Source organism: Netta rufina (assembly GCF_964035555.1).
Source record: "Netta rufina genome assembly, chromosome: 23".
In the NCBI taxonomy this organism is placed as follows: Eukaryota; Metazoa; Chordata; class Aves; order Anseriformes; family Anatidae; genus Netta; species Netta rufina.
In genome coordinates this window covers 5,290,975-5,316,171 of record NC_140147.1, presented here as the reverse complement: position 1 = coordinate 5,316,171, position 25,197 = coordinate 5,290,975, and the positions used below count along the sequence as shown (strand labels likewise).

Below are 25,197 nucleotides of genomic sequence, written 5' to 3'. Positions count from 1 at the left end.
AAGCCTCTTCCAAAGCAGGTAAGGCTGGCTATGCTGGCTGGGCAAAGTACCTGGGAGAGTGAAGCAGGGAGCTTGGTGAGTACATTTGATATGCTGCAAGAAGGCACCCAAGTCCCCGGAGATCTCGTGTGAGTGTCCCCTGGCTGTCACTGCACGCTGGCTGCAGAGCTGCCACCCTGCCCAGCCATACCACGAAGCCAGAAACTGGAGCCACTCTGCTCTGCAGGAGGGCTAAAGCATGTCCTAAAGCACTGCCCAACAGAAAAGAGAAGGAAGGGAGTGAAGGAGGAAAAAGAGAAGGAAAAAAAAAACAACGGTTTTCATGAGAATGATGATAAATATATAGCAAAGAACAAGTTTTAATGAGTTCAAGCAGACACAAATGTACTGCACGGGGCTAAGTCACCTGGGCTCAGGTCTTGTTGCTGCTTCATCTTTCTTATCTAGGGGCTGGCTGATGCAAATCACATCCGTCCTGAACCTGTGGATCTCACAGCCGAGGACCCTGTCCCTTGCTGTCTCACTGCCCTGCTGGGCCTGGAGGCTGGGGCTGCTCAGGCACCAGCTCCCAGGAGCACTTCCAGGGAACGGTGACTTTGCTGGCAAGGAAGCAGCTGCTTCAGATGGAGGAATTTGGATGCCGCACTGCAAAAACAGTGGGTCAAGTTTAAGGTGAAATTCTCGGCCCCCTGCTTTTGTTTCCGAGGATTTTTGTAGGACAAAGCTGCATCCAGGTTCGGTGCCTGCCTCTCCCCATATACCCCGCTTGCTGGCCACTACCTGCCCGAAGCAGCTTTTGTGCTTGCATTTGCCATCTGGGATGTGCAAGCAGTTAAAGATCTGTCAGAAAAGCAACACAATTTTGCTTTCTTTATTATTGAGAAATCAAAGACCTCATGTGACTGTGTAGATGACTTAACACATTTATAGACCAGGAAGGAAGTTGAACTGCACTGCTTGCTTTGCTTTGCAGTGGGGCAGCTGCTGCAAATTCAACTCCTCTGACTCCCAGCTGTGCAGAGGAATCCGAACATGACCGCCGAAACGACCACCGAGCCCCCAAAATGTTGCTTCTTCAACATCAAGACAGCAACAGTCGCTCTAGGGATCTTCCACATGGTGAGTTGCAGAAGGGGGGACAGGGAAGGGGAGACGAGAAGGGAGAGGCAGAGGTGCAGTCCTTGCAGAAGGTGTAATTGTTGCAGATCACCAGGCTTCCTGACCGTTCATATTTCTATGCTCCCAAAAGTGAAAGAGAAATGATTTTAAAGGGATGAACAAGTCCGGGGGAATGGTGGGAGAGAGGTGGGGGAAAGGAAGAAATTTATTGTCTTGGGAGGAGTTTTTAACTATTTTTCCCCAGCTATACCCATTGGAGATCGTGGAAACTACCTCTGCTTCCTCTTGTTTCCTTTACAGCTTAATGCATGAGCATTAATTAATGCAGGAGCATTAATGCAGGAGCATTAAGCTCCTGCAGGGCTCAGCACGGCCACCTGGACCTATCGGTTAGGAACTGGGCGGCGCAGGGCAATGCGAATGTTGGGGCAAGCAATGTCTGGGTGGGCAAAGTGACCTCGTTCCCCTCTGTACGGCCACTTGGAGCCAATACACACCCTTTTGGTTTCCGTTTTGACATGCGGCTGTGCTCGGCTGCCAGCAGCTGGCGAGCTGCTCGGGGTGGTTGCAGATGGCAGTGAGAAGAGGCAGCGGAGCCTGGGGGAGATGCTTCTGGCCCCAGCCCGGTGGCAGAGAAGTGCTTTCAGGTGGCTTTGAGTCATGGTGAGGATGTGGTTTCTTGTGCAGCAGAGGCACTTTAAATAATCCCTTCTGCTGCACTCAGTGCGCACAGTCACAGGCTGGGAGCCCACAGGGTGATAACAGCTGACGGGGACTCGAAGCTTGGCATCTGTGGCAGCTGTGCCATGCACAAAAGGATGTGCCATGGTCCTACAACAAAACTAACCACCATTCCTGGGGCAGCCAGAGCAAACCAGGCATCCCCTCACTGTGCCATAGTCCCCTCCTCACTCACACAAAGCTGAGGCTGAGGTCCAGCATGTGTTGCTGTAACAGTTTTGACTTCCATAACACCAACTCCGTGTACATCAATAGAGGATTTGATTCATAAAATGAAGGGCAACAGAATCTGAAGATCAGCTTAGTTGCTTTTGGTGAGGTAAGGGAAAGGGAAAGCTTTCAGTGAAGGATAAGGGGATATCAACATGCCAGGAGCAGCAGCACCAGGGGTTGCTGGAGGCTGCAAGTGAGAGGGTGGCTGTGCTCAGAGCAAGGCAGTGGCTGTGCTTGGGTGAGCAGAGTCTTGGCAGCTCCGTGATGTGGGGCAGGAGGTGGCCCTGTGCCACCCAGGAGCAGGAGAGCAGAGACATTTGGGTCTGCACCACATCTTTGTGCAGCCTAGCTGCCAACATCTTTCCCCTGGCATTTCTCAAAAGCCAGGTGCTGTAATGGCATTTCTAATGTCAAATTTTAATTGTTTGGGGACCTCAAAATATTATGAGATTGGTTTAAAGAATCATGCAATTTTATTGCCTCTTTTGCCTTCTGCTTTTTGAGCATCTAGATTACCCCCCAGGCAGGCTTCTCATCTTCTCACCACAAGCTCAAAACTTATAATCTCTCTGTTTTAAAGAAAAGGAAATTGCTGAATTTCTTGTGCAGTCTCATGACCCCAAGACACAAAAACTGAGCCGTATGAAAGCTGAGGGTTTGCAGCAGAGCACTAACAATTTCTGACAACCAATTAAACGTGTAGCCTTCACAGAGGGACAGTCACGAACTGTTTAGAAATGGGAGCTCATAGGAAGCCTACCCAAGATTTGAAGAGGAACTGGCAAAATGAAAGATCTGAGCAAAGGCAGGAAATGCATGACAGGGAGCTACGACACGATTTCTCCAGAGAGCTACAAGCATGCCTTGCGATGTGAGCTGCCTGGTGTCAGTGGAGAAACGGGCACAGAGAGAAAGGGAGCTAGTTTTTCCCAGCTGGGAGGGGGAAATCATAAAGAAATGTCCTTTGTCTCTCTGCAAAATCCGCAAACGTGTTGTAATGAGGCACATTTTTCTCATAATTGTTTCACTGTGATGCTCCTAACAACAGAAGGGACTCGATTTTCGCCAGTGTGAGATGGCAGAGAACGAGACACCAGCTCATGGTGCTGGTGGCTAACAGAGAAACCTTCAGCTCCAGTGACATTATTTGAAAGATGTGTTATTTAAATAAAGCGCTGTACACCTGTTGAAGGCATAGGATGAGTTTTAAACAGCAAAAGGCAGAGCCTTGGTGTGAGGCTTTGCAGTGCTTTCAGGAAGGACTTTGCAGAAGAGGTACAAAAGCCACTCGGTGTGAGCAGGAAAAACTGCTTTTCTTTGCAAGATGGCAAAGGCAGAAGTCATAAGACAGACATCCTGAGCCAGCCCCGAAGTCCAGCAGCCTCCCAACCAGTCTCCAACAGCAGCCAGCCACTGCTGCCTGGAGAAGAAGGTCTTGGCAGGAGGACAAGTGATCCCTGCCCTATGCATCCTCTGTAGTAAGTACATGAGAGACTGCTTGGGGTTACATGAAAACCTCTCATAGTTTCTAGCTGTTGAGTTTAAAAATTTCCAGATCTGCTGTGCTCATATTTCCTTCTCAATCATTTCTTTTCCAGGTTTGACAACCCTTAGCATAACAGGGCTCTCCATGAGCAGAGGCTTTTTTCTACAAGGTCTTTTATGTTGATGTGAGTGTTGGCTGTTAGCAGTGGAGACATGATTCAAACCAGAAACTGTATGGTACACTTAGTTGTAGTTTACAGCTTGTCCTATATAAATAAAAGGGTAGGTTTATGTGAGAAGACACCTAGATTCTCTGCACTGCTTGCTAAAAGAGTGTAAAGGTTGATCCCGGGCCCTGAAGCCAAGAGATGCTGTCTGGCTTGGGGTCAGTCCCTTTTGGAGCAGGTTAGTCCTGAAGGAAACTAGTTGCAGTGGCTCAAGCCAGAACCAGGGAACAAGCTAAGTATTAAGCAGTGTGGGCAATCGGGATTTAGTGCTGGAGCTACCCATTGGCCCTCTTGTGGGACAAGCCTGCACTGAGCAGCTGAATGTGACTCTAAACATGTTTGTAAAATAGACTCACCCTGTGTCTTAAGCACATGGACAGGCATGGACTTAGGATAACCCATGTGTAATGAGGCCTAAACTCTCTCATTTTTCAGCCAAAGCCATCAGCACGTGCCCTCCTTCTGCTCTGCTGGAACATAATTTGTTTCCCCCAGCATAATTTGTTTGCACCAGCCACATAAACACACCGTGGGATCTCACCACGCTTTTGGAGCAGATCCTGCAGGGCCACAGCTGGGTCCTTCTCCCTCTGCCCACCCGTGGCTGCTGGTATCCCGGGTAGGAAGCTGCTGTTTGAAAATAACTCGTGTGTAGCTCAGCTGCTGCTACGGTGTCTGGCTGGATGTGGCTGGTGGCAGGAGGGGTTAGGATCAGCCTCTGAAACTCCGTGGCACAGCATTACAAAAGCAGAAGATTGGTTTCTAGAATATCAATGCAGGGCATGTGGTGCCAGGGAGCATTAGCAGCTAATATGCAGCTGGGACATAGATTAAGGAGCCAGAGATGCTCTTGAAGATGTGGGCTGACCCACGAAAGTATATGGGGAATGTGCAGGGACACTCTGAACCCCCTACCCCGCTGCTGCTGGCTCCTAACAGTGACTGTCACTGCAATCCCAGAGCCTCTAACTCCCCGAGTCCCTCATGCTCCCCGTGTGTCTGTACCTCCTGTGTCATCTCAGTCGGTTTCTTTTAGACAGATCCCCAAGAAAATCAGTTTGATTTTTGGAGTAGATTGTGTTGTCTTCCTGCTTTATGAGCTAACACAGAGGAATAGCAACCTTTTTCATTTCCTACCTCGTCTCTACCTTTTTGATGATGTTGCTGCAGGTGGGCAGAGGAAGGGGAAGAGAAAGGGAATTTATAACTCAGCAGTGACATGGATGATTTGCTACATCAATACTGTTGGTTTGTATCCGTGTAAATTATTGCTGGGAGTCCCAGTGATGAATCATAGTGATGCTGGGTGATAGCAATGCCATCAAACACGAGCTCTCAGGCTTTGTGGCGGTGTCTTGTCCTCCTATAAATTAGATTTGTCTTACTGCTGATCTCTTCATAGGCAGTTGAAATAAATCATGGGTGTGCTCAAACAAGTGGGGAAGGAGAAGGAGGGGGATGAGGAAGGGACAGTTGTGTGGTTAGCAGAGCTTCACGAGGTGTTGTGAGGTGACTTGCAGGTGACTTTCAAAGGAAGCATGTGGAGGAATTTGTTCTTCTACTCTTTGGCTCCTGCAGAGGTTTCAGGTTATTTGACATCAGCTTCAAGAGCAAAGCCTGGCAGTTGCTTCTGTGTGTACAGCATGGGCAGAAAAGATGCAATTCATTTGCAACTAGTTCTTGATTAGAGACAAAGGTCTTGAAAAGTAGCATCTCAGTAGGTTGGTCTGGCCTCTGTCACAGCACTCTTCTCTTTGGTATCTCAGGGAGCAAAGTCCCATCTCTGGAACCTTCCCCAGTTCCAGTCTTCACTTGTGGATGTGGCTCATGATGGCTCAGAGCTGTAATTCACTGTGCTTTCACCAGGCTGTGGCTGACCCAGGATGTTCCAAAGCCCCTGTGCTGCTCCCTCGCCTTCCCAGAGCATTTCCAACATGCAAACAAGAGGGGGAAAAAGAGGCAGCAGGAAGGAAAAAGATGAAATGCTCTGAAAGGAAACCAAATGGGAGCTGAAAACACTCCTCAACTACCCTGCCACAATAACCACTTTTATATTAAAGTAAGAAAAGATGAAGCACTGAAAGTACAGCATTTATATGTGGTATGATTTGCCTTCAAAGTGCCACGTGTCACCAGCTTGCACGCACCGCTGCCAGGAGCCTTCACAGCACCCAGTGCACTGCCAGAGCAGCACGTCATTATCCCCACTGACCCCTGCTCATTACAGCTTCAAGCTCTTTTCTCTGAAAAGGCTGGGTGTCAAAAAAGGAGCAGCCATCACACCAAGGCCATGTGCATAAATATAAATAATTTGGAGATTAGTTGAGTGGCACAGATTTCAGAAAAAAAGAAGACACATGACGCAGCTTCTGACAGCAGCTTAACCCCACTGCAGCTGCAGAATTATTCCCCAGGGAACAGGGGCTGCATGCATTGTGCAATTAAGTTTCTGCCTTGCAAGACACCCCCTTGTTTGCCTAAATTAGCTGCCTTGGGTCTAGCTCTACCTCGGTCCTGAATCGCTCCCCCGTGTTACAGATCTAACAGCCCTGCAGCAGGGGTTGGATTTTTGCCAAGCAGTTTGCAGCTCTCATTTGAGAAGGAAGAGAGGTGTTCTCCAGAGGATGTGGCCATAGGAGAGAAAATAAGAAGTGGAAGCTGGGGGAGGGGCTGGGCGAGGCATGGCACTGAGCAGGCTGTGAATTGATTGCCGGGAGGTGAGATTTCCTATTTTAAACCACTCTCTCTGCTATCATGACATAGCAATAAAAGGAAACAGGAGCTCTTGTGTCTGTCTGAAATGGGAACCGTTTGGTTTCTTCTGGAGATGGAGGGTGTATCTCGAGTGAGAGCATTCACATAACCCCGGGGAGTATGTTCTCTGCAGGAATGGATCCGACTGACTCACGCCAGGCAGCACGGTGTAAGACCCAGGGCTGGGTGATGGAGACATCTCCTGGTCCAGGCTCTGCACTTGTGATGGTAAGCTGAGGGAACGGCCCAGGGACCCTCGTCTCTTACCTTATTGTGTTCAGTGGCTCATTCTCTCTATGCAAAAGCCCTTTTAAATGGAAAGTTTAAACTGACTTTCACTTAAAAAAATCTTCTCATCAATCTTTCTGCTTGTGCTTGGGTTTTCTATCTGATACGTAGGCCTCTATTTAACAGAAACCCGAAAAAAGCAATTTCTTCTTGTATTTCCCATGCTGACAGTTGAAGAGTTTGACCAACAGCAGCAATAAGGAAAGCGAAGTCTCTTGGGGAGCGTATACACGAATCCTCAGAAAAGTTAGGGCAGGCAAAGTAAGCGTGGGATCTGCACGTGTAGTTAGTTAAGAGGTGTTTTACATCTCAGGAGAGACCATCAAGTGTAAAGAAACTTGAGATCGCTGCAATTTCATCCTGGGCAAGGCTCAGTGCTTCCATGAGAGTTTAAACACTATTACATTAAAATGAGTTCATGTTAATTTTCTTGTGCCCCTGCAAGGAGATCTGTCGGCCTCACGAACAAATTGCAGTGCTTGCTTACTGTACAGTGAAAACAAAATAAAATAAAATAAAACAAAAACTTCGGGATATTGGACAATCCAGAAGAAAATGAGAAAATGTGACACATCCAACTTTGACTCTAGACAGTATTTAAATTCAGAGGGACGGCTAATGCCTTGGGCGGGACACCGGGCTGCAGTCCCCACTGCAACAAGTGGGGCTTGGTGGATGCTCCTTCAAGAGGTGAGGGGCTCCCAGGAACCCTGTGGACGTGCTCCAGTTCTTTTGGAAACTGTGCTTACAGCCTGTGGCAAAGAAAGCTGATGAATTTGGTTTGGAGGATAGTTCCTAGTCTTCTCCAGCTAATGCAGACAGCGGGAGAGTCTGCATTCAGTTCCTGTCTCTGCTACAGGCCATCATCACTGCTGCCCTCCCAGCCTTCCTTCCCCGTCTCTGGGCCAATGCAAAGCCTTTCCTGCCATGTTTTTTTTATTTGTTTGCTTGCTTGCTTGCAATGTCAAGCATAGCACAGGAGGCATCTGATGGCATTACTCCAGCCAGAACTCTGTCTAGATCTTGCATTGCACCTCCAGCCACCGCGCTTCAAAAGACAAAACGTGTTCTCTCTTCCGCTTGCATAACAGCTAGGCTTGTCTCATCTCCCTGCAGTTGCTTGTTTTGTGCTGTTTCCCACACGCGGCGTTTGCAAACATAGCACAACCGCAGCTGTTCCGGTTCCTCCCTGCCTGCATCACTTCTTTCAGCAAGTGTTGAAACGAAAGGCTGCTACAGCTATTGCAGAAAAGTTGTTTCAGATACACGGTATGTGAGCTTGTGTTGATCTTGGTGGCAGATATACTGGCTTCCTGCATCACTGTGGGCTTCAGATAACTCCCAGACAGAGGCTGTGCAGTCCATGTAAAATGGCTTCTCTCACTCACTCACCTCTGCACAGTGACCTCTTTTTTTTTTTTGCTGACAGTCATTTTATTGCCTCCTGCCCACATAGCGTGCAGAATGGGTGCTCCCAAAGCTGGGCCTGGTGTTGGTGGGGTGAAGATGGAGCCACGTTTGCACAGGTTCCCACATTTTTGCACAGCACAGGATTTCCTCTCCTGCAGACTCAGTTCTCATGCCTCTGCAGGAAATCACACAGGGCACAATGGTCCCTGTGTATCTTCTGCTGGTCTGACTCCTGCTCTCTGCTCTCAGGCTGTTGCTGTGGCAAGAGGTCCTCCTGGATGGAGGTACAGCTCAGGCAGAGAAGACGTGGCAGGTCTTTGCAAGCAGCAGAGAGGTCAGAGAGCTTGTCCAGACAGTGAGAGGTGGAGCCACAGGATGACAAGCCCATGTTCCTTGCTTCCCCAGGGAACGTAGCAGCAGCCTTCCTCCCCATGCTGTGAAGGCAATTTGAAAATAACCCGGCACACCCTCTGCTGCTTATGGAAAGTGCAGCTGTGTGTAGGGCTGGCAGACCGAGCTGTGGTCCAGCTTGCTCCTGCCTAAATAATGCAGAAGAAATGATGGACATAGCAAGCATGAGGGACAGCAGAGAACGGAGGATGGGGAAGAAAGTGATGAACAATATGGGAGGCAGGGTGGTGCAGAAATGTGCCTTCAAAATACACAGTGCTGAAAGTATCAGAAAGGTCATGAAGGAGCAATAAATAGCATCAGGGCAGTACACCCCAGGAGGAGGTGTTTTCTCTGACAACACTATGTGGGCACTGACTGATGCTTTCTTGTGGCCTTGGACTTCTGGTTCTTGCATCCACAGCAGGTGTGATGCCCTGGGATGTGCTGTCTGTAGCATACAGGCTGGCAGGGTGGGATTGTCCCCAGGAGAGGCTGTGGTGAGGCTGTCTGGCATTGTGGCTCTTTGTTTTCTGGGTTTACGTGCATGGAAATTCCCTGGACCTGCTGTTTGAAGTGCTCCGTGATGAGGTTTCCAGCTTTAGAGAGCTTCAGCCTGACTGCCCAGCACCTTACGTGTGAGCCAGGAGCTCTCTCTAACCTGGGGGTTAGAAATTATCTTTCACTGCAGAAGTACAGGGTTAGGACTGAGACCACAGCTCCTGTGAAACTTGATGGAGAAGAGAAAATCATTTCAGTTCAATGTAAAAAAGTACATTTCCAAGGTTTTCTCAAATAAATAAAAGAAGGAAAATGATATTTTTTGTCAACGAAGTAGTATATGCAAACTTACAGAGAGATCTTTATTCTTTTTGTGTTTCTTTTTGCAATATGAAATGCTCTTGTTACATTTAGTTCAATTCCAAAGCAAAATGCAATTTCAACATGTAAAGCCAGGACTTCCGCAATAAAACATACTGAAACAAAACTTGATAACTTTATAATTCCTCCATCTTCTTTCAGAAGCTGGCAGAAAAAGGCAGTTAAACCCAAACCATTAATAAACTGATAACTTTTCCCTCAGTGTTTGCTTGTAAAGGATTTTAAACCCTTCATGGCTGTCTCACTTGGAGAGCCACCCCACACTTAGGACTGGGGCCATTGTGTGCTCCCTGGAAACAAATCTGCTGATGGGAAGTTGGCCTGTGGCCCACTGAATTGTGTCTTTTGCCTTTGTTCTCCTAGGTTATGAGCATTTTGCTGCTGATCGAGTATTCCCTGGAGGTGGCAAACGGGAAAGGCTTTTGCAAAGACCTGGACAAGGATTACTACAGAGTTGGTAGGTTGCAGGGGTGCTGGAAAGCAGCGAGGGACATGGGGGTTGAGAGGGAGCCCAAAATCCAGCATTGGGTCCATTTTCTTTTTCATCAAAGAGAAATGGAAATTGTTATTCAGAGCAGATGGACCAAAAGCTCAGACTTGGAGAGAAAATTTAGCCTCTACAGATTTGGATTTTGGTTTAGTCCATGGCTGTGTTTGCTGTTTGGAGACCAAATGTGAGCCCAGTGAAGCTGTTATTTCTTTATTTCAGAGGGGTGTGGATTGGGCCTTCAGCACAAACTCCTTTTGTATTGCTCCAGCTTTCCTTCTCTCTGCAATACACTTCCCCACTCCCATCCCTTTGCCCCAAATCCCTCCTGTTTCTTTTTTTCAGAAAATGAGTTGTCTGCAAGAAGCAGCCAGTCTGTTTCATATCTCACAAATAGTCACAAGCATCACATTCATCACAGCTGATTGAATTCCTACTCCTTGAGCTAGGGAGGATCTAGCTTAGCTTTCAGAGACAGGCAGATTTCTCATATAGGGTGCCATTTAGAAGAAAATAACTCCCCAAACCTCAAAAATTACTTAGCCAGGCTAATTTGGCATGAAGCTGTTTGGAGACAACAAACACATGGGTACTTTTTCCTTTTCTTAGTCACTTTTCGGTGTAAAACCACAAGTTGAGATAACCCTTCCCCACTGTGCTCAGAAAGCAGGAAACCAGACTCCCCCAGCCTGCATCGCCTCTCCCTGCGGAGAAGTCCTAAGGAGCCCCGTACAAAATGCAACCCACAGCAACAAGGACTTGCCAGTTCCCTGCTTTTCCAGCTTGTTCTCCCCCAGGCTGCAGAAATGTGCAGAGAGACCCCTGAGAGGGGAGGAAAAGGAGACCAAGCCCAGCAGCCTCCTGCACATCCCAGCCTCGCTTGCCCCCGTGGTCGGGGTCAGACTGTGGAAAGCACCAGGCATAGCTGCTGTCTGGGCAAAGTTAGTGCTGACAGATGGGTCTGGATTTGTCAAAAACTCCAGCTGGGTTCTGGGAGGCACTACTGTGATCCACCACAGCTATTTTGACAGGCATCAACATTAAGTGAAGAATGGAAATTTGGGTGAGTCCTGCTACTAGGGTGTGGAGCAAAGGTCTGCTCTCATGGCTCACATATTCCACATGGGGCTTTATTTTCAACCAAGTCCAGGCTGGGTGGGTTGGAGGCTACTTTGCTTGGCTGTGGTCCACATGGGCCCCTCTGCAGCTGTGGCTCATCTCAATACCCAGGGCAGGCCTGCATGATGACTGCTTTGCAAAATGCTTTCTGCGGAGCTTTCCAGAGGCTTCCTTATGACAACATGCAATGCACCAACCAGGCTCTAAAGCCCTGCTGCTTTCCTTGATGGGATCAGCACAACATAGGTAGGAGAACCCAGTTATCCATTTCTGTAACATAGATTTCCAATTTTAATTTTACAGATAAAAATCATATGATGCAAGTGTGACCTTAAAGTCTTCCTTTTTTCTTGTTGTTGCTTTTTTTTTTTTTTTTTTTTAATGTTTCTTCTTGTTGTTTTGGTACACCTGGCATGGACATGAGCACAGTGGGAAATATTTTTTCCTGATGGTACAATATGCACATGCATTCTGACTAATTCAATAATCTGAAGTACTGAAAACTGAACATGATATTTTCAGATCTAAATACTTTCGCACAGACACAGTTACATAAAATGACAAGTGTTTTTCATGATTTTTTTGCAGAATGATAATCTGAGGCCAATAATTTTCACTTTTCTTCCAGTATCTAAGTAATATTTTTTTTTTAAAGAAAAAGAATCAAATTGTTAAGACAGATTTTCCAGATAATTTCCATACTAAACCTTTATATGCTTTCTAAGCAATATGTGCACTTTTGCAAATCTGGAGTGTTTTCTTTAAGAACAGAACCATTCCGAGTGGAACTGGCCCTGTTTTTAACAGCCCCCCCTCTTCCCACACAATCAAAATGACAGGTCTTCCCCCTCCCCCTCTTCCACTGCCTCCTACACAAAAAGGAACATTTCATAATGAAATCCCCAGCACTTCCACTTGGCTTCTCTTCCCAAGCGCTTTCAAAGGGCTCTGCCTGGGGGATTGAGAGTGCTTTCTGAATATAGTTGGAATAAACACAGCACAACCCTTCTATTTCCAGAAAGTAGCAGGGAAGCAAGAGAGCTAAGAGGTACACAAAGTTCAATACGACTTCAAAACCCAGATGGAAGAGTTGGAGAACAATTTGGGGAGAGGTTCTGTAGATGCCCTCAGCATCTGCTGCTCTATTTGTAGATTCAGCCGGATTAAAGCACGTCTCAGAATGTATAATGCTAACACTGTAGTCACGGCCCAGGAATATAAACAAGGCAAGGTTTATGGGAAAATGCTTTCCACCAATAAATGATACAGTACAAAAAATACAGATAGCTCTTTATAAATAATCACAGCTCACTCAGGATTTCTCAGAAATATATTTCAGAAGCAGGATGCTCTGTCCCTAGCAGCCTGCCACTCCATGCTGGTTTACAAGGTGCCACAGGCAGGGTGGATCCTAGAGCACTCATTGGAAATATGCTTTTCAATTAAAGGTGACCAAGAGATTAATAGAAGACCTACTAAAAATGTTCAATTAAAATGGGAAGAAGAACCCAGTTTCTTCTCTGTCCTTTGAGAACCCTTGAAGATGACCTTCCCACCCACAGTGGGGTTAATGCCAAGATGTTAGCTAGTTTAAAGCAGGTCAAACTTTACTACCTATGTAATATTTAAGCAATATCACAAGATTTATTTGACCAGGCAGAGGGAGCAGGAAATAAACTCTGCTGTGTTGTGATCTGGGGCATTCACGTGCAATTTTGAAGAATCAGGTTCACATCTTTAGGCTCTGTCTCACACACAGCAGAAAGCTTGGCGTGCATTTCCCATGCAGCTCCTCCATTTCCAGGCTATTAGAAACCTCCTCTTGGAGCTGAGAAGTGTTTCTAGCAAAAGTCTCCTTGGCAGTGCTTCAGTCTTTAAAAAAAACATGAGCTTTGGCTGACTAGATTTTCTTGCTGGAAAAAAAATAATAAAAAAATAAAAATAATAAAAAAAAAAACTAATCCCCCCAAAACATTTCAATTAAAACCTCCTTACAAGTTCTAAGCCACTTACATGATTGGTTTTCTGTCTTGGAGATGTAACGCCCCACTGCTTGCCATAGTTCAGGTCTTTAGTATGTCTTCAATTCATGTCTTTTCGTATGCCTGAATTTTAATCACTTTTATTTTTCATTAATGGCTATATAAAAATCATCACTGTGGGCAAAGTACAACTGGAGAAGTTGTTTCAATTTCTGCCCTGTCAGCCAAGAAAAATACCATGGTATGCCTGGACCGGTGTGTGTGTACATCCTATATCCTACGCAGAAAATAGTCCCTCCTGCTCTGATCAGAAGCGGATCAAGCTGAAGGGACTAGGAGGCTTTTTTCCCTTGCTAGAGCTGCCCATCCTTTGAATGTGGCTGTCCAGAAACATTTCCCTGCAGCTTATCAGCAGCACACAACCATCCTCGACAATCTGTGAATACAACTGTTAAACCACAGCTTTATGAGCCTTGCCTTTCCCAAGCCAGTTTATTGGCTGTAAAATAGCAAGGAGTTCATCTGCATCCATGGCAAATATGAGGAGTCACTCAAAGTCCCTCCTGGTTATATTCAGAACATAAAGCCCGATGTGAAGTTAATCAAAAGTAGACATTCGGCTAAAAAATTATCTCCCTTCCTGTTCGTTGGGTGGGCTTATTTGGTACCACTTGCTAGTAGTGCAGCCCTGCAGAGGCTCTGATATGAGCCCCCATTCAGGTTACTCCACTTCCCTGAGGGAAATGGCATTTATTTCACAGCATCTAAATTCCTCCTCATGAAATTCCTTGGGATCTCTGGGAGACTCAGCTGGTCTCAGAGAGTTTGAACAAGAAAAATAAGGCAGAGCAGTTTATTGCTGTATGCTTTTGGAAGAGGCACCTCAAAACGGACAAGCTCTCACCATGCTCTGCCAGCGATGAAGTGCCATTGCCAGGATGGAGGTGGCTGTGGAACGGAAATATGGGTACGATCTTCTGAGGTTGTACAAGTGCACCAGGTTTTGTGAGGAGTGACATTTCTTCCGTGCCTGACTCATAAAATCAGAGCAGAAGTAAGGTGGATCCCTGGAGGTCTGCAATCCAACCTCCTGTTCACACCAGGGCTGACTCCAAAGCTGGGGCAACTTGCCCAGGGCTTTGGCCAGCTGCTGTTTGCAGATTTCCAGAAATGGGGATTCCATAAACTCTCTGCTTCGCTGCTCAAGGATGCATCACTTATTGTAAGATTTTTTTTTCTTTTTCTATAGAGTTTCCATTATTGTGACAAATGAGTCTTTGCTTGCAATAACAGCCCTCAAAGAGCCCATGTACCTCCTACAAGGGCAAACTTTGTTATTCCCTGAATACTTGGGTATTTTTTTAAGGTGTTACAGAAGAAAACAGTGTATTCCTGAGACAGGCAGCAGATGAACATGAGAGGAACAAAGGGGAAATTGTGGAGTGATGCCCCTGGGCTTGAGATTATACAGATGCTCAGCCTTGCTATAAGAGTCCTAAATATGGCCATTTTCTGAGGCCCTTTAAGTACAAAAGAGACAAACATTCATCCTACAAAGGACAACTAAGCATGAAGGCAGAGATTGAAGGGAGTTAAAAATTACTTTCTTAACATTTTTGAACCACAGATACTTAGCGTGGAAAGAGCCTGTTGGTCACTCCAAGCTGGGCTGTGGGGTCTGCTGTGGCCGAATGCCTCCAACCCCAGGGACCCTGCTGCTCTTCTCCTGGTCCCGGAAGGCAACCTGCCAGCCCTTGTGGAGTATTTCAGGTGGCATTTGGCCCCTCTAACATGCTCTGTGTTCCCATCCTACAGAGGATTTTTATAGGCAGGGTAAGAGCCAGCAGCTACCACTCCCTAAGGGTTCACTCCTTTAGCCCATTCTGTTAAAAAAAAAAAATAAATAAATAAATAAAAAAATGGATGTGCTCTCACAAAGGAAGAAGTCATTTTGTCAAAGCAAAATCTTTGATTACTGAGGCCAGATCTGTTGGTGCTAAAACATCCCTAGAATGGGGAGACATGCTGCCAGCAGAAAGGGCGAGTGTATCTGCTGTGAAGAAGCAGGAGGCAGGCAGTGGGTGGAAGGTTGCTTTTTCTTGCTTTTCCTTTTCCTTTCCATCCCTCTGTGTCTGTCAGGTTGCAGACTTTTTGTTTCTTTGGGTTTTCTTTGTGTTGTGTTTTTTCTTTAATCTAGGTTCTGCTTGGGAAGTTCAGCTGGACAATTAGCCTGCAGAAGCGATGGCTGGTTATCCCATTAATTAGCGAGCCTGCCGAGAGAGCTGAAGCATGAGACCAGGCTGAAAGAGGCAGAAAAACACAGCTGCCTTGAATCTGAGGAAACACCATGCTAAAGAGAGAAATCCCCTCTGGGTCGGGCAGCTGATTGCTGATTCTGGGAGGAGAACAAGGGAAAATGGGGTTTAGTGGGGCTAGGCTGTTTGCTTTTTCATCCATCTCTGCAAATGCTGAGTGTGTTGTCTTTGTCAAGCTCTTCTTTATTTGGAGTTTATGCTGTCGTTGTGCTAACCTTTGTTTCTCTGTGCACCACCTCAGCCTTGTCTCCACTCTCCTGCTTCTGAGAGGTGGGGTTGGTTTTCTGCCTTGAAGCTCGGGCTCTTTCCGTGACCCTCATGAGCTGCAAAGCTGTGAGCAGCCTCTTCTGCAGTACAGCACCACATCCATTCCTCTCTCTGTTCTCATTTAGGGCTTGCTGGGTTTGTGTTTCCTTTCCCTGCTGTTTCCTAAGACTTCTTCCTCTTCTTACATGTTTCAATTCTCATTAATTTACAGTTAAAAAAAAAAAAAAAAAAAGCGGGGAGAAAAAAAAAAAACACACACACACCGGGATTTATTTTCCAGAATAGAAGTGAAAGCTGTAAAAGCTGCTCCCTTATTTTGTGCTGTCAAACTCTCTTTTTTCCTGATACACCTTAAGTGTTTGTTGGACACTTTCTATTGCTCCCTTTGGCCTTTCCTGGCTGACACCTGCGTGTGCAGCAGCTCTTGTTGCTCTTGCAGCAGCAAGCCTCTCCTGTTCCAGATAAGCCACTTGTGCTCCTCCAGGAGATGCGGGCTCCTCGGAGGGTTTTCCCCTTCGAAATCCCAAGAGAAAGGAGTTTCTCATGCTTGGGGAAGGAAGTGCTGGTCAGAGCTTCTTCTCAGGCTAATGGTTTCTCTCAGAAAATCTCAGGCGTGCTGCTGACTACTTGAGAAGAAAGTAAGGGAAGTTAGAATATCTGACTGCTGTATCTATGTGTTTAAATGAAAGTGGGTGCCCTCTGCTAGCAAAGGCTGTGCAGCGAGGAGCGTTGGTGCCACCTGCCCTCTCTGGCTGCCCGCTGTGGCTCAGCCCAGCTGTCAGGCAGGTCTTCTACAACCCTGGAAGGGCTCCAGAGCTCCTCACTATCATTTTTGGTCCTTTCTTTAGCTTGCATTTGTCCATACCCACCCTGCTTAGAGCTAGAGGCATGCCTGACAGTTTGCACGTTGCAGTTCCTGCAGCTTATGGGGGCTCATCTCCTGCCAGATGTCACAGGCATGGCTGGGTGGAAGGTCTGTCCTTTTCCAGCAGAGCTCTTGCTCTGACTGGGGATAGCTGAGTGCATTTCAGTCCCTTACTGGCCAAATTATGGCATAGCTGCAACTGCTCTGGGGCAAATATTTTGTTACTGCAAACAACAGTGTTGGGATTACCTGCCAGAAAAAGAGGAACTTCACTGCCTTGACATATATATATATTTTTAATAAAAAAACAAAAACAAACAAACAAAAAACTATTGTTAGCAAAGATAGGAGTTGAGTTAAAGGCATTTTAATATATGCCCAAACACTGATATACTCTTCTATCCCCACGTTTGGTAACATGCTACCAAAGCTGTAGGCAAAAATTCTCAAAGCTGTCCAAGGTGGTGTGGTGTCTTTGAGAGAGGGTTTGGGGTGGAGTTGTATAATATGGAGCAGTGAAAGGATTTCATTGCAGCTGGAATAGATAAGGAATCCAATATATGACAACATAATTCTATATTTCTTTATGAAAGCAAGTGGAAGGGCTTAAAGAGGTAATGGAAGAATATAGTTAAGGACTGGATTTATTCACTAGTCATGGAATAAATTGTGCAGCTGTCTGCGGGGAAAACAAACCAGTAATCAAACCTTTCTGATGTCTGAGGGATGTTGTACCTTTGGAAAGCAACAGTTGCTTTAAAAAAGCCAGAAAAAATAATAGTTTGACTCTCTTCTAATAAATCTATATCCTTTATTCAAGCATTTTGTAATTGGAGACCCAAATAATGTGTTGCTACTTTAAATCCAGGTAAAGCAATAAGAAAGAAATCAGGCTTGAGCTGGAGGAGGCACTACAAAAGACTGTGCATCATGCAGAGGTGGATAAAGAAAGTAGCAGTACTTTGCCTTTGGAGAGAGCTGCTTTTTTTCTTCTTTTTTAAGAAAAAAAAAAAAAAAAAAAAAAAAAAAGACACTATGTAGACTGCTACAGAGATCAAATATGTATAGTGTTCGGTGCAAGCAAAACTTTGGTAGACCTTATCAGGGCAGGCTGCGATACCAAGAAGGAAAATTGCTTTGTGGGAACTGTTCAGTAGGAAGCTACACACCCGGCAGAGATCGCCTTCCTGGGCCCACAACAGCAGACAGCGATTACCTAGCCCTGTAGGCAGAACTACCTCATATTGTTCTCCTTGCACGTTCATTTTTTAAAGGAGGATGTTGCATTTGGCAACTACAGACACTGGATGGAGGCGAGGTATTTCACTCTGAAACTCTGTGGTCCATGCTAGTGGTGGGTGGTTGAAATTTGTGCTTCTTGCCTGCTGAAGTATCTTGCAGATTGTCCCATAGCTTTTGCTGTTGGTTAGCTTATCTGAGTCTCAAATAATTTCCTGCTCGGACTTATTAATCTAGCATGCCTAAAGCTACTCCGCCTTTCATTATTATTATTGTTTTACCTTAATATTGTAGCCCAGGATATTTAAAATTTCAGTCCAAGCAATAAAGACTTTTGGCTTCCATGTGCCTGAGCTGAGAGCCTGCACAAGGAGAGGGCTAAAATAACAGAAACTTCAAAGACAGATGAAAAAGTGAGTGCAGAAAGTGAAAAGGGGGCAATCTCTAGCACTTTGGCTGCATGGCATTCACTCTGTCACATCTGCAGTTGTTTCTGCCAGGTTATCACACTTAAAATCTTCCCTAGAGGCACGGTTGAATAGGTACAGTAGACTCCAGCTTTTAGTAATGTGGAAATTACTTTTCTTACTTGTAGCTGATGTCATCACCAGTTTCCTGTTGATCATCATGCTTTTCATCATCAGCTTCAACCTGCTCCTTGGTGTGGTGAAGGTATGTTCTCCACAAATGACGTTCAGCCACTTGCCAGGAACTCTCTATGTTAGGGGAGGTATTGGGGGAAGGACTGGAGGATGCTCATTGAAAATGCTGAAGTAAGACCAAAATGATAGATAAATATCTGCTCTTTTAAAACAGAGGGAGAGCAACTGGTTTTACAGTTTCAGGCTCATTTGCAAGGCTGCTAACTGCTAGATTCACCAAAACTGAGTGACATTTAAATCAAAGCCATTTTTTATGTTATGGGGTGGAAATAATCCTGATTTGGAAACGTTGCTGTATTGCCTCATTTCCTTGCTATTTTGCAAGTCAGGTCTTGGAGGGGAGCCGTAATTCCCCTATTACATGAGGATTCATTTTCTATTTCAGGAGAAGAAGTGACTGTGCATTGATCTGGGAACTTGGCTTTCTTTGTAGCACAACACTTGGGGTAGCTGAACAACAGTTCTGGTGGGATCAAGTGTCAAGGTCACAATGTGAAAGTTGACGGAAACTTTCTGAGGGGGTTGAAAAATATCAATGTTGATGCCCTTCACTGTTTCTGAAGCATTTGTCAACAGAATATCTGCATTTGGAGGCAGAAATTGTAGGAGAGGATTTGTTCTCAAAGTACCTTAATACACATCCTTTCCGGTATTGATAGCTGTTCTCTTTCTCTCACTCGGAACAGAAATAACTGGCATTGCTTTTCTTTCTCAGAATAGGGAACGTCTCCTGATCCCGTTCCTTGCTCTACAAATCATGGACTTTCTACTCAGCCTCCTAACGATGTTCAGTTCCTACATACAAGTCCCAGCCATCATTTCTGTGTCATCCCTTAGCCACATGGTAGGTCACAGCTCACTGTCGGGATGGTGTTTGGTGTCCTCTGTGGGATGGATGCCCACGCAAAATGTAGGGGTTCAGGGTCACTGCCCTGGACCACAGCTTTTCATGGAGGTAGATCCTACACTGGCTGCAGGCAGGATGCAATTCTTAGGGGTTAGAGGATCCACAAGGAAATCGAGTGACAGCTGGGACAGTGTTTAGTTTCCCATGTCTGAGAGTCTTCCTGTTGATTTTATTTTCTGTCTCAGGGCTCTGGGGAGGTTGTTGTGAGTGTGCTGGAGACAAGCTAGGAATATCACTGCACCAGCTAGAGGCTTCTTCAGAAGAGCTAGTATAAATGAACCCAACAAGATGGATTGCTAATCATTTTGGCTTGTATAAGTGAATTAAATAGCTTAGGTTGTAAATGAGATGAAAGCAGAGGCCTGTGTAAATGGGGGAAATCTATAGATGTGACACAATCTTTTAATCATAACCAAAACCCTGTTCCCTGCCCTTCTTGCGCTTGCAGCAGGGACGCTCGAAGATCCCATTCCTGGCTCTGCAGCTCCTGGACTTCTGCCTGAGTATTCTCACCCTCTGCAGCTCCTACATGGAGGTCCCCACCTATCTCAGCCTCAAGTCTTCAGACAACGGGGTAGGTGGTGAGCAAGCCCAGCAGATTTGTCATGCTGTGAACTGCTAAGTTTCTTTCAGTGGCTGTTATGACAAAGTAAACTTTCTCTGATCTCTATGGTGTATCCAGAACTGCTCTGTTTGATGATAAAAGAGGATTTTCCATATGTTCTCACCAACACAGTGTTCTTGACTGACAGCTTGCTTATGCATGTGTTTCTTAAAAGTACACTCTGTTTTTCTTGTAAGAATCTTATGGATGCAAATTGCAGGGCAAAATGATTTGGATAGAGCCTGCCTGCATACATTGAAAATGCATCAGCTTTTCATCTTTATTAAACAGTCGCACTTTTAGTTCTCATTTAAATAGTCTTCTGAAGATCTTTGCCAAAGGAGTGTTAACAGCAATAACAACAATAATGATATACCCCAAAGTAACTGGAGATGTGCTTGTTGTGAGAGGCAGGCTGACAAATCTGCTGGGATATCCACCACATTGTGTGACCCTAGGAAAGGGAACAAGTGTTTGACTGACACCCTCTACCTCTTTTCACAGGGCTTTTTGCCAACCCTGGAGAAGTTGTCAACAGAGGAATATGCCAAAGTGATGGTCACCTTCACCATTGCATTCATTGCTGTCCTCTTCCTGAAGGTAAATATCTGTAGGGTGTGGTGAGCAGTGAAGGCTGAAATAAAGTTCCCTAGCCTGAGGGACAGGAAGATTGGTTCTACTTCTCTCTCAGATCTTCCAGGGCCTTGCAAAACCTTCTCAGTCTCTCCTTGGGTGCAATAGGACATATGCCTCAGTGTAGGTCTGATACTCAGGTCACTGTTTTTTGCTTCTGCAAGTGTGAGTTATAAAGCAAGCTCTCTCTCATATTCAGAAATTATTACTGCCCATTCATCTCTAAAAGGATAAGATGTTTGAAAACAACTTATAGGAAACTATTCTGCTATTGTGTGACAAAATAGATAATTAAGCAGCAGGTTAGATCTTCCACTTGGGTAAGTTCTTATGTGCACTGATGTAAACAGAGCAATGCAAGCTGATAGTCTGAAATTTAATTAAAACCAGTGAGCTGCTAGATTCTGCTTACATCTGAAAAAACTCCACTGTGCGAGGGTTTCTGTTCTTCCTGCTTCAGTGGATCACAGAACAGATTTTTCACTGAGGGGTTTCAGACCAGCTAAGAAAATCTCATCTCTCCAGGTACTCGAGCAGATTCTGTCACAGAGAAAGTTGCTACTTGTTGGTTAGAAAGCATTTTTTTATTTAGATTCTTCCTAGGTGGCCAGAAAAGCAAGTGTGGAATGGAGCTTCTTGAATGATTGCACTGCAGACATGTCTTTAGCATGTATTTTAATTGCATAAACTGAGCAATAAGAGTGGAGATAACCCTGAAACCCAGCTGGCTGTGTGGGTTTTCAGCAGAAGTCTCCCTGACCTGGCAAATCAGTTGGTTTGAATTTTCTACAGAGTTAGTTACAAGATGGATTCAACTGCAATGAGTTTTTGTGCTGGAAGTTGCAAGAGGAGGGATTGGGGAAGAATAATCTGAAAGATGAAGTGGACAGGTGCACGTACTCTTTGGTCTACTGAGGTCCTCAGAAGTCCCCAAAACAAATCATTAGGAATCAATCCTTCAAACTTAGTGACAATCCCTTCCATCTTTTATTTCTAGCAAAACCATTGTCATGAGAGTTCCTTCCCAGTGATACAGATCTGATGAGGAACAAAGCTACAACAGGAAATATTTTATAGCTAAAACAGCCATTTGACCAATTTAGGGCCCATCAGCTCTAATTCACTGACTACCCCCACCAAGACAGCATCTAAATCATCCCCTCTACCACCGTGATGATAAGAATGCAGAAACCAGGAGGAAATAGAACATTTCTGATGGAAGATGAAATAAACTATTTAATATAATTAATTCTGAAGTAGCTCACTGCTGTTCCCTCCTGATGTTTAGGACAAGCTTCCTATCCACTTGTAATGCCACTAGCTGCCAGTGATGTTTTCCACTTTTAATTCAGTGTGAAAAAAGATATCCTACACCAACTCAAGTGTTTTCTAAGTTAGCCAGTAATGGGATGATCCCAAGGTAACTGGATCCCTTTGCATAAGCTGTGTGTACTACAGCATTCTGCTCAAGCCTGCTATTGCTTGCAGCAGCCTTAATGTAAGCCAACTCTTACAGAATTCAGTGCAGATTCTGGATTGGCACTACAGCAAATTCTTCTGAAGAAGTAAAAATAAAAAGATTTTTTTTTATTATTATTAAATTATTACCTTTTTTTTTTTTTTTTTAGTTTATTGGAGTTTCTTTAGGGGTTGAGTGCTTTTTTTTTTCCTTTTTTTTTTTTTTTTTGTACAGTTTGTATGATGGCTTCAGTGTATTGCATGTTTGCTCTCTGTATGAAAAGGCTTTTAGAAGGAGAAGGTTTTTGCAGTATTCCCTGAAGGTGCTTAAAGTTTGGATTTACCTCCTCATCTCTGTGAGTCTGTTTGAGAGGCAGATTCCTTTAACTCAGATACTTCGTTCCTTGTTCTCATTCTTTGTATTGGCTTTGTGTCAAGACAAACAGTCCTCATTGTTCTAGGAAATCCTAAGCTACATGGCTTGTTCTTGGGACATATAACTCCCTATGTTCCTTTGAAAATACCAACTGTTTTTAAAGTACAGTCTTACGCCAATAAAAATAAGAGGCACACGACTTCGCCTCACTGCACAACGTAGGGAAAATATTTATTTAATATGGTATGTTTCACAAGCCTTGCTTATTTTCTTGTGCCATAATCTGTCAATCGATCCGTTTTTCTCAGAAAAGCTCTCTATTTACTGCATGTTGTAGCTCTGTGAGGTTCAAGGCAGTCTTCTCAGAAAAGTGTAGCTAATGAAAATATAGGATTTTCTTGAATGAGCTGGCCATTCAGGTCAGTCTTAATTGACCAGGGGGCCTTGGATCTCTGAGAGGTGGATTTCGCGCCCATCCACATGTTTCTGAGACATCCAGACTTTGTAGCCTGCTAAGAAAAATAACACGAAAATTAGGACATGCTTTCCTTTCCCACCTGGTAGACACTGAGCACTCAGCAGTCTTGAGCTTGTGCTTTATGTTTAATTACATTAATAGTCCTATTGACTTCCCATACCAGTGGGCTGCTCTGAATAAATGGAATTGTCACCTTTCTAGTGAAGGATCAAGACAGACTGATGTAAGGCCTTGGGATATGCAGTCCCAGACAGCTCTCAAGGAGAGGACAGTGGCAGACTGATGGCAATAGTGGAAATGTTCTTGTTGGCATGCAGTAAAACGGTGGACTTCCCTTTTTTCCTTTTCAGGCTTATATGTTCAAATGTGTCCTGAGCTGCTTTAAGTATATTAAAGCCAGCAAGAGAGGCAGTGTGAAAGTCGACCCACAAGCAGCTGAAAAGGTGAGTGAAGACTGCTTTAGGTTTGTCATGAAAAGGCATGGTTTAGATGGCAAGATGCATGATGATCCTTACTTTTGCTCCTTTGGTGGTCTGAGATATGGTTAAACCCTTCAAATGTTCATTGACAGGTACTAATAACCAATTTACAATTATGTAATATTTCATTCAATTTGCCTTTGGAAGGTTTTATTTTTTTTTAATGGTATCAGCAAGGAAGCTGATACCCAGATTTCAGACAAAGTAGATAAATGTGAATATATCACTTTTAATCTCTGATCTGCGGGTGTGTTTTTAATTTCGGGTCAACTTTGGTTTCTGTGCCTAACAGTGCTACCCCTGTTTAAAATTAAGTTTGTCTTCACCTTTTTCTGGATCAGTGTCTGAGAGATTTGGTCTATTGCCCTTCATTTTAAGTATGCTAAAATATGTGTGCAATGTGTGCACATTATATATTTATTTATTTATTTATTTATTTATATATTCATCAATGTCCTTACCTAGATTATCGGTGATCTCTTTAATAGTAGCATCCAGCTGCTCTGACACAATGGAAGAATATTAAAACTTTCCAAAAATGAGGGATACTGTAAAGAGGGATGAGAATTAAAGAGGAAGAATATGGAATGCTAAGCTTAGGCATTTGTCTCATTGAAATTTGGTAAATATAAGCCTTGTCTTGCCAGCAGTGTGTGCCCCTGCTGTGCATGCATCAAGGCCCTCAGCAATGATCTGAGCTTAGTTTCTTTGCTTAGGCAGTGAGCCTTATATTCTGGACATTAAAGAGTTCTGGTCCACTTGTTTCGGCAATGCTTTGGGACACAGAGGTGGGACTGGCAGCAAAGTGGTTGTAAAGTGCTGCTCACCTTCAACTCTTCTGGATTTCTGCCCTCCATCTCCTACAACCCACCTGGTTCTTCTCCCCTGCTTTGAAACGGGAAGAGAAACATGTCCAAGATAAATTCATTTGGAACCCTTTGTGTGATCCCCAGAGTATGACTATAATATTCTTCTCTTTCAGGCTGTGCTGCCATCGTATGAGGAAGCCTTAGAGCTGCCCTCCAAGGAATGCCCACCGCCCTACATAGCAATCTAAGCTCTACTCCTGGAGAGAAGACATCTGTACTGCTGTTGGTGCCTCTTACCCCTTCTGTCAGATACTCAGCCTCACTGAGAAGTCCTTACTTTATAGCATATCATGCTTATTACACTCCAGCTCACTTTTATGAGCCTGTGAAGAGTGATGGTGAACCACTGGTGCTGGTGCCTCATTCTACACTAGCAGTTTTGAGTTGCAGTGCTAATTGTAATAAATTTGACACCAGGCATCAGAGGTTCCCATCACTGGCCTCTGACATCTGCCTAATGTGGAAATGGAGGCATTGGCCTGGATCCCTTGTCAGGCAGAATGCTGCTTCTCATCTGTCTTAGATCTCTAACCCAGCAGATGAGGCATTTAGGAAGTGGAATGGGGGGAAAAACAAGCAAGAAGCTTTTCTCTGAGATAGGCCAACCCTGAAGTATGCTATGCTAACCAGCATCTTTTAATGAGGACCTAAGGGAAAGTGATCAGCAAAAAAATGAAGTTCTTAAATGAACAAAGATGCAGCTTTCATTCTGTCTGCTTACGATAATGATTAATAGTGTGTATTTCAGAACATACAACATGCTGGAATTGTGACAGTATTGCTCTGCCATTTTATATCTGAGTGTTTGCAATTTTTTTATTTTTTATTTTTTGCTTTTAGTGTGAATTGAAAGATAAGTTTCAATAAAATAATGACAAACTGTTAACAGCTTCAATACTTTGCTCTCTGATTTCTAAAGGGGTGCTGTCCTTACTGTGTGAAGCATGT

The 25,197-nt window shown here is 44.7% G+C and overlaps 1 protein-coding gene across 1 annotated transcript; it reads left to right on the top strand.

Moving 5' to 3' along the window:
* The first annotated feature begins 714 nt into the window (after positions 1 to 714).
* Positions 715 to 25,135, top strand: LAPTM5 (lysosomal protein transmembrane 5). The gene is made up of 9 exons (XM_084300525.1): positions 715 to 734; positions 974 to 1,119; positions 9,873 to 9,966; positions 18,379 to 18,455; positions 19,161 to 19,289; positions 19,801 to 19,926; positions 20,461 to 20,556; positions 23,252 to 23,344; positions 24,363 to 25,135. The coding sequence occupies exons 2-9, from the start codon at positions 1,033 to 1,035 to the stop codon at positions 24,435 to 24,437; spliced, it is 777 nt and encodes a 258-aa protein (XP_084156651.1). The 5' UTR covers positions 715 to 734; positions 974 to 1,032; the 3' UTR covers positions 24,438 to 25,135.
* Positions 25,136 to 25,197: the final 62 nt, after the last annotated feature.